Source organism: Hydra vulgaris, chromosome 13, assembly GCF_038396675.1.
Source record: "Hydra vulgaris chromosome 13, alternate assembly HydraT2T_AEP".
NCBI lineage: Eukaryota > Metazoa > Cnidaria > Hydrozoa > Anthoathecata > Hydridae > Hydra > Hydra vulgaris.
In genome coordinates this window covers 8,043,600-8,054,050 of record NC_088932.1, presented here as the reverse complement: position 1 = coordinate 8,054,050, position 10,451 = coordinate 8,043,600, and the positions used below count along the sequence as shown (strand labels likewise).

At 29.9% G+C, this 10,451-nt stretch overlaps 1 protein-coding gene across 1 annotated transcript; it reads right to left on the bottom strand.

Annotated features, from left to right (window-relative positions):
- Window positions 1-8,453: 8,453 nt before the first annotated feature.
- LOC136089598 (general transcription factor II-I repeat domain-containing protein 2A-like) lies at window positions 8,454-9,999 on the bottom strand. Its single transcript, XM_065815650.1, has 2 exons — window positions 8,977-9,999; window positions 8,454-8,909 (listed from the first exon to the last, which is right to left on the bottom strand). The coding sequence occupies exons 1-2, from the start codon at window positions 9,997-9,999 to the stop codon at window positions 8,454-8,456; spliced, it is 1,479 nt and encodes a 492-aa protein (XP_065671722.1).
- Window positions 10,000-10,451: the final 452 nt, after the last annotated feature.

Below are 10,451 nucleotides of genomic sequence, written 5' to 3'. Positions count from 1 at the left end.
TTTCAATAAATTACAGTTTTAAATAGTTCTCAGATTTTTTGAGCTTATTTTTTTTGTTCTGTGGGCATATTCATAAGTAAATCTTTTAATATTGTGATTGTTTTCAAATATTTTAATGACCTTTTATTTACTTCACATGATTTCTTTACTATCTATAGCCATAATTATTACCAAAATATGTGAAAAATATAGATGATTTCAAAATGAGTTCATTTTTTAAATTTTGGTAATTGGTTCCCGAGTTATGACGACTTATGTGCTGCCCAATAATGCCTATTTTGGGTCAAAATATGTGGAGTTTTACTTAAGGATATTCGGCATTAAAATTAAAAATTTTATTTACTTTTCAATTGACATCAACGAGAAGACTTACAGTTGAGCGCTAATAAAAAGTATATTCATTCTTTTTTTAAAAAAAAGAAAAGAATGAATGCATTCAATTATACGAATTGCTTTTGTAAAATAGTTGGGCTAGGAGTTGTTTTACCCTTTTGGGGCATTCCAAGGGCTTGTTGCACCCATTTGGGGTATTTGGGTCAAAAATAACAATTTTTTTGTAAAAAGCATAAAAATTAACTTTTGTTGTAAAAACAGTTTTTTCATACTATAAGAGTAAACAAATTCATATAAACTTATGAAAATTCTTAAATCATGTAAGAATCATAGGACTCATTTCCCCATTTGGAGCAACTGGGTCAAACAAAATATAATTTCCGCAAAAGCCGTAAAAAACAAGAGTTTTCTCAAATTATTAGAGTGAACATAGTCATATACACTTATGAAAATGAAGAAAATATGTAAGTGGGTCATAAGCAATGAAATCTATGTGGAAACTATAAAAAGCAACTTTAGTTGAAAACTAAAGCTTTTTCAATCTTCAAAGCATTTCATAGTGTTCATATGTTCCTGGAAGTAAAATGTTAGTAATAAATTTGATTATTATCAAAAAAGTATAACAGATTTATCTTTGTTTACATTTAAATAGTAGGATCTGTTATAACAATCACAAGATTTTAAATTAATAAATACTGAAAAAAAAATTCAGTGATTTTACCTTTTAACTTTTTAAACAACTCTTCTTTTTGTTTCTTAATCAAGTCATTGCGTTACTTTTTTCTTTTAGTGTAAGATTCCTTTGTTCTGGTGGAGGCAAGTTGCATGTGCGAATGATAGTTACCAAGTTCTTCATCAGCTCACTTGAATTTAAATCAATACGTTTATTTCCAGAAACTTTAGTTTAAAAAAAAAACTTCAATAAACATTCAATGCCTCCATTACATTACGATAAAAATCTAATTAACTTCTAATAACTTGCTTCCATAAAGTATTATTATCAATTTTTAAAGATTTATCTTCTGCTTCTTCTACTGTTAGCCAAACTTGTGATTTCAATTGAATAAGCACATTTACTATATTTGCTTTTTTCAGTGATGCTCTCTTTCTTGCATCTGCTTTGAGTTGCTGTTTTATTCTCAACATTGAAGTGTTCTTTGAAATTTACTCTACTTCTCGCTCTTCATACTTTAGTTTCATTTTCCCAACACTATGAGAACCTGTTTCAATTAACATGTAACCCCTTTCTTCTGATTATGCATCCAGCCATGCTAAGGTTTTGTTTCGGTGCTTATATGCTTGAATTGTACATAGTTTATGTTTGAATTTTGGCATTTAGTTTAGTTCGAACAATTAGATCCAAAATTACGAAATCAATTTTTGAAGCTTTGTTAGTCGTTGGTACATTTTCAGCAGCCTTTTGAATTTGATCGTGTGAGTTCCTGGGAGCTGATTGATTGCTTGTCTCTTAAGTATTATTAGAAATGCATGGGTAACTATTTCAAATGACTGTTGCACCAAGGCATCTAATTCTATATTGACAGTATCCTCAAATAGTTTTTCATAAAGTTTATTTTAATGTATTTTAACATCTTTCGGATCAAATACAAGTGTTTCATTGAGCATTGGAGAAGCATCTTTGCAAAGATCTGATAATTTCATTGTTAAACAAAATAAATACTTGTTCATGCTAAGAATGTTTAACTTTTCTTCAATGAGTCTCCAAAGAGGACCAGTAATAAAATTATCAAAAATACCTAGTGCACGAGATTCAGCTAAAAATAATATATTTGATATATCTTCCTTAACTGCCTTCGATAGATTATTAGGATTTGGCCATTGACACAAAAATTCTTTAATAGATTTAGAATGATAATGCAGTGCAGCCCCATTATAAAACAAAATGTTAAATATTTTGTCTATAAAAGGAGCAAACATAAACTTGTCTTCACCTTTTCTAATGAGAAAAGAATTGAAATATTCTGCCATTCAAGCTTCATCACTACCTCGTTTGTTGAATGGTCTACATGCAGTGCGTATCAGTCTTGCAGCCCCAGATTCTAACGTTTTAAATGCAAAAGTGTCTTCGTGAGCATCACTCAGAGCAATTTTTTCAAATAAACCCAGTACTTTATCTGTCTCAGTTCCAAAGTTTGTTAAAAGATGTAACTTGCAAAAAAATTTCGACATATCTTTAAATTCATTTTTCTGTTCAGTTGTTACACTATCCTAATGTTCTATAACTTTTGGTAACAATAGCTCCCTCATTTCTTTGAACTTACTGTTTAACACTGGATTAACAGAACCTAAATCTGGCATAGTTGTTTTAAATGAACATATTAACCTTGTAAAGTTTTCTTCCCTGTCCTTTGTGTCTAGAATATCACAAAGCTTATATAAAATTTCTGCTAAAGATCTCAAGGTTGATGCAGCATCCCCAGAGGCCATTTTCGATTGTCCAAATGATAGAATTCTACCGCTTTGGTAGTCAACTGAAAGTTTTGATAATGTCTGTAATATTTGATAGCTCCATCTCCATGTAAAGGTCACTTGAGAAGTGCAGCCATGGCGCAGTGGTTAGAGGTCTGGCTCAGAACAAAGTGGTCCGAGGTTTGACGTCGGCTCCAACACAATTAGCGACATTGGTGAGGAGGGAGGCGTAAACTTCCTACTTAAATTCATTTTCGCGGAGCTCTGTGATAAGACCGTAAATACTTCTGAGAACCACACAAAAAAGAGCTGATTACACCGAAAGCTATAAATTATCAGTTTAATTTCTTAAGATTAATTAAGGTATTTTGTCATAAATTTGTTATATAAATAGATATAAATTTTGATAATGTCTGTAATATTTGATAGCTCCATCTCACGTGTCTTTTTCAATATTATCTAACATTTCTTCTGATACTTGAAGCTGTGCAAGAATTAAAGCTTCTAAATTTAGATCTTCCCTACTGAGGCAAGTCTTGTAATTCCTATTTTTGCATGTTTCTTTAAAACAATTTTAATAACATCATTTACCTTGTTTATACTGACACTTAATGATAGTGATGTGACCAAACTTAAAAATTGTAACTAACTTAACTAAAAAAACCGTAACTAAAATTACCCGACTAACTTTTTAGTCTAACTAAATTTTGTCGACTAACTTTTTAGCGTAACTAAAATTAGTCGACTAACTTTTTAGCGTAACTAAAATTAGTCGACTAACTTTTTAGCGTAAATAAATTAGTCGACTAACATTTTAGTCTAACAGAATTTAGTCGACTAAGTTTTTAATTTGCGAAAAATATATTGTTACTTTTACCCAAAAAATACTTTTTTAAAATCTTGTTAGGTGTTAGTTGTGAAGTGGTTTGAGCGCCATTTTTTTAATAACGTATTTGCTGTAAGTCAAAATTTAGATCTCCATGGCATCTTTTTCAAAGTTGATTTTCCGAGTTTTTCAAGTTTTTGGAGCAGACTTTTTTTCTCAAGTTTGCGAGATATACAATTGGAGTTTTGTAATAGTAAAAAAACTGTATCCAATTACTCCCCCCTTATTACTAAGTACTTGTTTTAACTTTCAATGAAAAGCGGTTTAAATCTGGATTTTTTCAATTTCTAATTAAAATGAATCATAATCTATTTGAAAAAAAAAATGGTGCCATATTTTTGAAAGGTGTTGTATGCAGAAGCTTTTTCGGATTTCCTTTATATAATACCAGCAATCATTTTTTTAAGGTAATAATACCTAATTTATATTTGTACTACACTCATAAAATGCAGTTTTAATTAATGTTTTTTATTATTTCTATATTGTGTAATTGAATATATATCTTGTTCAACTCTCTTTTTTTTTTAAATTATTAAAATGCTAATAACTAATTATGTATTCGGTATAAAATATCAGCTGTTTTTGGCGGAGTTGTTTTACTAAAACACCAATTTTTATTTAATTCAATAAAAGAAAATGTGGGGCAATACTAGGTACAAACAAAACATTTTTATTACCTAATTGTCACAAATTATATTACGTATTTTAAATTTCTTAAAAACAATAAATTTTAATGAATGTCTTTAAGTTGATTTATTTGTCTTAATTCATATTATGTTCATATAATTTCTCAACACAACAAAATTTAAGAAATGTCTTAACTGACACCTCAAAGTAATGGTTTCCCGCTATATATTAGATAAACCGTTATTCTTAAAAATATATTTAAATTTACTTTAAGAAATTGCATTTTTAAACTATGTCGAAAAATAATACGTTTTCTCCAATTGAATATGCTGCTCCAATATCTGATTTGATGAATCTGACGAAGAAAAGATTGGATAAAAGAAAGACTATAGATGAACAAAACCCTGCAGATCATAACGATAGCGAAACAAGTTCAAGTTTTTCATTCGGTCAAACAGAAATTGAAGTTGATGCTCAGTCCATTGAAGAAGCAGCTAAAACTACATACGAATATTACTCAATCGAGGAGGAAACATCAAAATGGATATGCAATCAATGTAATAGTAACAGACCTAAAAAGTACTCTTGTAAAACATCAAAGAGTATATTAGATTAACATCTTGAACATGATCACAAAATAATAACGCCGAAAAAAAAACGAACTATGAGTGGCTTGTCAAAAGAAGTTAGCGATAAGATTGATGGAGCTCTTTTAATTTTCATTATTGCCTGTTGTCTTCCATTTATGTTGGTAGAAAGTAGTGCATTTAAAGAGTTTGTTTTGTGTTTAAATCCAAAGTATAAAGTGCCTTGCCGCAAAAAGTAAAGATCTCTTTTAACTGATTTATATCGAGAAAAAGTTGAACTTTTGAAATCAAAATTATTATCAATTAAAGTTTTATCTATTACTACTGACGGATGGACGTCCTGTCAAAACTATAGTTACATATCTGCAACTGCACATTTCATTTCTGACAAAACAAATTTCATCAGTTTTTGTTTGGGCTTTGCATACCTTAATGGCCGCCATGATGCAGATAATTTAAAGGAGGCTTTGCTAAAAATCGTAGAAAAGTTTAAAGTGGATGATAAAATAATGAGTATAGTATCAGACAACGCCAGTAACGTACGCAGCTGTCTAAATTCTTTAAAAGTTTGTTTAAACATTCAACCAATAAGATGCATGAGACATGTTTTGCAATTGTTTGTTAAAAATGTCATAGATTTAGTTGAAGAAGGTGAAAAAGATAGTTCGTCTAAATTCTTTTTCATTGCAAGAACATTAACTAAGTGCAGGAAAATTGTTACATCTTTCAATCATTCTTCGATGACGGCTGATTGTTTTCAAATGTTGATGTTTTTGTACGAAATTTTGGAATTTTTTAATTTGGTTTAAAATTGGTGCAATTTTATCAATTTAATACGGAAATATCTTGTTGTAATAATTATTTTTGAATTTATTTTATTGTTCTTAAATAAAAACTCTCAAATTAAGAACTTGAACTGTTTTGTTTTAAAAACAATCAAACAAGGTTGCAACATGTTTAAAAAATGATTTTATAAAGTTGTTGCTCTCATGTTTGGGGCGGGAGGGGGGAAACCCCAGAAACTTGAGGGCTTCTATATTTCCAGGCTAGAATCATTGCAATTTTTTGCAAAGTATCATTATCCGATTTTTAATTTTTTTTTTAGAAAAACCAATTGCTTAATTAGACTATAAAACTAAGTGCAAGTTATGAACGTTGCAAGTCTTTCCGATACTATGTTATTTAAATTCAAGTTTTTTTACATTTGTAAATGTATTTTACATTTTCATGTATTAATTACGACCCACCCAAGTTTATATTTCATAATAAATGATTTTATTAACCTTACCTTTTCTATATAATTCTACAAAAAAAGGCGTCTCAAATGCGGTTTATTTAAGTTGATATTTCAAACTTACTTTTTAAATAAGATTGCTTCTAGTTAACTTTAGATCTTACTTTTCACGCTAAAACTCTTATTTTCAAACAAACTATCTACTCCAGCTTGAAGCAATTTAAAGCCAAAATTTGCTGCTTCCTAGTATACAGCCATATTTAATATAATTAAATGAGTTTATATACGACTAAAAATTAAATTTTTGATACCAAAAAAATACATTATTTTGGGAAAAATATATCGTAACAGTTATTAAAAACGGTTTAATTGCGGAAGTTGCATTTTTAAATGCGGACAACAAGCTTCTCGGTAAATGCTACTAAATGTTTTGCATTTTAAAAACTCCATTAATACGTTTAACATTTGGTATGCATTTTAGAATAAATAAATTGCCGAAGCTTAAATGTACTTAAATTCTAACAAAGATAACCTAGATACGCCAACCAATTTAAGCGCAATTCCGTGCATATTTGTCTGTACGTTGAAAAAAGGAGGAAATAATAAAGTTTTAATTATGAATGTAATGATAGCATTGAATATATAAGCTTTCTCATTAAATGACAAGCTTGTTGAGAAAAATTATGGAAGTTAGCGTTAATAAATTGGTACTTCTTATCGCTGATATGAAATTAAATATTTAGAGACTAAGTATATTCGCTAGTATACAGGGCGGGGGGGGGGGGTGAGGTAGTAAGTTAAAAACTACCGTAAGAATATTTGCCGATTAAAAATTATACTTGCTGAGAATAAAAATATATAACTCGATTATAATAAAATAATTATAATAACATCTAGTTTGCCGAATGATCAAACTAAATATTGGTAATAGCATGACCTATAAGAGATGGACGTGCAACCTATTTTTTTTTTTTTTTTTGCGAACCATGCTTATTGCGCATTGTTACAAATCTTTTGTTTTAAACAATAGAAATTAAATTATAAAGTCTGTCGGATTCGTTGAAAACATTTGGTCTCACCTACATCAACTTCCTTTTAGTTATTCAAGATTACAGCAATAGATAGCGATTCCACGGCTCAACGAAAAACATTTGACGTTTGACAAAAAACATGTAACTTTCATGAACTTTATTCTCTTATATCTTTTTGTATGCTTAAGCAAACACCTTGAGGTTTTTTGCATCAATTAGTGTTACTCAACTTCTTTCCAGCCATATACAGAAAGTACTATGGTTTATATGGCTTCATTTAAATTTTATCCATATCTTAAGACCACTTTTAAGTAAAAAGCTCGAAACGGGAACGTTTTTTTAAAACAAAGCTTTTGGAGCGTATATATTAAAAAAAGGGATGACGAATCTAATGGAATGTGGACACTTTTTAACTTTTATACATAAATTTTTAGTTCTTAGCGTTTCAAAACTTCAAGGTTTATTTTTATAGAAAAAAAAAGGTGTTTTTTAAAAGTGTCCAGGTGGAAATTCCTCTTTCCTCTTTATATGACAAGTATTTATTTATGTTTTCTTGAAGAATAGGTTCTAAGGATTTGTATATAGAAATTATATATATATATATAACTATATTCCTTCGCATATTTTATGACGTTTTTTGTTTTGATTTTGCGTGACATAATGCAAATTTTCGGTGCCATAACAATGCAAATTTTCCATACTTAAGCCCTATATCTTTCGTCAAAAAATTATCAATTATTGCACTACAAAAAATTTAATAACTTTAGATCCACTTAACTTCAAAGGCCGAATGACCCCTCATTTTTTAAGTCAAGTCAAGCTCTATACCAGTGGTCGGAACCATATTTCCAAAGAGGCCCACTTGCAAAATTCTTGTTTTAGTTGCGGCCCACAGCAATAAATAAATTATATATAAAATAGGTTTTATTACCTATATAACAGAATATAGTATAGAATTAGATTATAGAACTAATAATTGTATCAATACAAAATACATACTTAAGAAAAAAAACACATAAAACACAATTAAAAATTTGGTGAGTATTTTGTTGTTGCAGCTAGCACAAGGTCATTCAAATGAGTGTCAGTCAGTCTTGTTCTGTAAACATTTTTTATTATTTTCATGGCTGAGAATGTTTGTTCGCATTGGTAACTAGTGCCATACATACAGATAAGTCTATTTTTTAAGAACTGGAAAACGTTCCTTCATGACAGCATGCCAGAAAATATTAAAATTTTCACCAAAAGTGCCATCTTCATCTTTTTTTGTGCTTTTCTTCTCAATTCCTCGTCACATTGAAAGTTAATTAGTTCATCCTCTGCTTTTAAAATATCAGCTTCTTCAAAGTCCTTTGAATACACAAAAAAACCATATGCTTTTTTAAGTCTTCAAATTCATTAAATCTGTTTTCAAATTGATCATACAAAGCAGTCACTATTAATGAAAATGACGATAACATTTCCCTTGATGGTTGACATTCATTTAAAGTAGGAAAATGAGTACAACTACCAGATGCAAATTGAGTTTCGTACAAATTAAGTTTTGTCTTCATCACAGTGATGTGGTTGATCAAATCAGAAACCAGCACACGGCGGCCTTGTAATCTCTTGTTCAGAACATTGAATTGTGCTGTGATGTCGCAAAGGAAAGCCAGTTTACACTTAAACTCTTCAATAGACATTGTAATGAATGAAAATTTTTGAGTTACCATGAACTGCAGTACACTTGGCAAACACTCCAAAAATCTGTTAAGAATATTTCCTCTTGATAGCCACCTAACCTGCAAAAAATAGACAAACATTTATTTTTGATTGTAATGGTAAATTATTTATTTTTTGTCTATATACCTCTGAATGAAGAAGAAGATCACCATGTTCATCTTCATTTTGTTCCATTAGCGCACGAAATTGACGCCGTTTAAGTGCATTGGAACGTATATGATTGATTGTTTTTACTACAGCTGTCATTACATCATCAATTGTCGCAACTTTAGCGCACAGTGCTTCCTGGTGTATCACACAGTGATATGACATAAATTTGTTAGGAAACTCACCACTATTTCTCAGCAAAGTAACAACTCCTCGAATTCTTCCAATCATAGCAGGAGCGCCATCTGTGACAACTGAAGATATTTTTTGAAGAGACACTTTCCTATTTTTTAATATTTTGAACAATTTGTCATAAATGTCTTGTCCAGTTGTAGTTGTTTCCAGTGGTTCAATTCCAAGCAGTTCTTCAAATAAACAACAATTCGTAGTGATAAAACGTGCATAAACACAGAGTTGTGGTTTACCGACAAGGTCAGTAGACTCATCAAGAGCGATACTCACAAATTCAGCTTCTGACAGATTCTTTGACAATTGTTCATAAACATTAACAACCATTTTCTCAATTTTTCGAGTAACTGTACGCGCGGACAAGTGCATACTTTGAAATTTGTCATGAATTTTTTTATCATTTGGGAAAAGAAATTTTGATGCTTCAATCATGCATTCTTTGATTATTTCACCATCAGTAAATGGTTTCAGGTTTTTTGCTAATATCCATGACACCATATTAGAGGCACGAGTTTCACAATCAACACTGCTAGACATTTGTTGAAACAAATTTTTCTGTTTTTCTAAACAGCTTTTCAATGAGTCGTATTTTATTTTTCTGGTTGTTGAATCAAGAGGATATTTAGTATTGTACAATTCATGTTTTGATACGAAATGACGTTCAAGCTTGGTTCCTTTCAGTTCACTAACAGTCTCATTACATATTAAACATTGAGCATTGTTACTTGGTCCCTCAGTGAAGAAATAAATCAGCTCCCATTTTTCATTCCACTGACGTGCGTATTTACGCTTCGCTTCATGTTTACCTGGCATATCTTTGCAAGTTAATGTGTGTATTTATCAGAGTTGCAACTTCTGAGTAAAGCATCCAAACTCGATAACCGGTTACTCGATAACTGGTTATACTCGAGTAATTTTTGGTTATTCAATTTCCAAATATTGCGTCTTAAAAAACCGGTTATTTAAAACATTAAAGATTTGCCAACTATTTCTTTTATAATACTTATTTCGTAAAAAATCTAAACAATGTAGTATTTTTACTCAAGAAAAGTACGAAAAACATTCTAAAGACGATAACTTTTACCACTGGTATATTTTATATGAAATAGTTTTTACAGCGTTAAATTAATTAAATTGTTGTTTGAGTTACTTCATCTGAACAAATTCGAATGTTCTAATTATTTTTGACGTTCTTTTCGAATGTTTTTATTTTTTCAGAGCCATTTTTTAGCATGATTTAACTTTTAAGTATAAGGATCTTATTT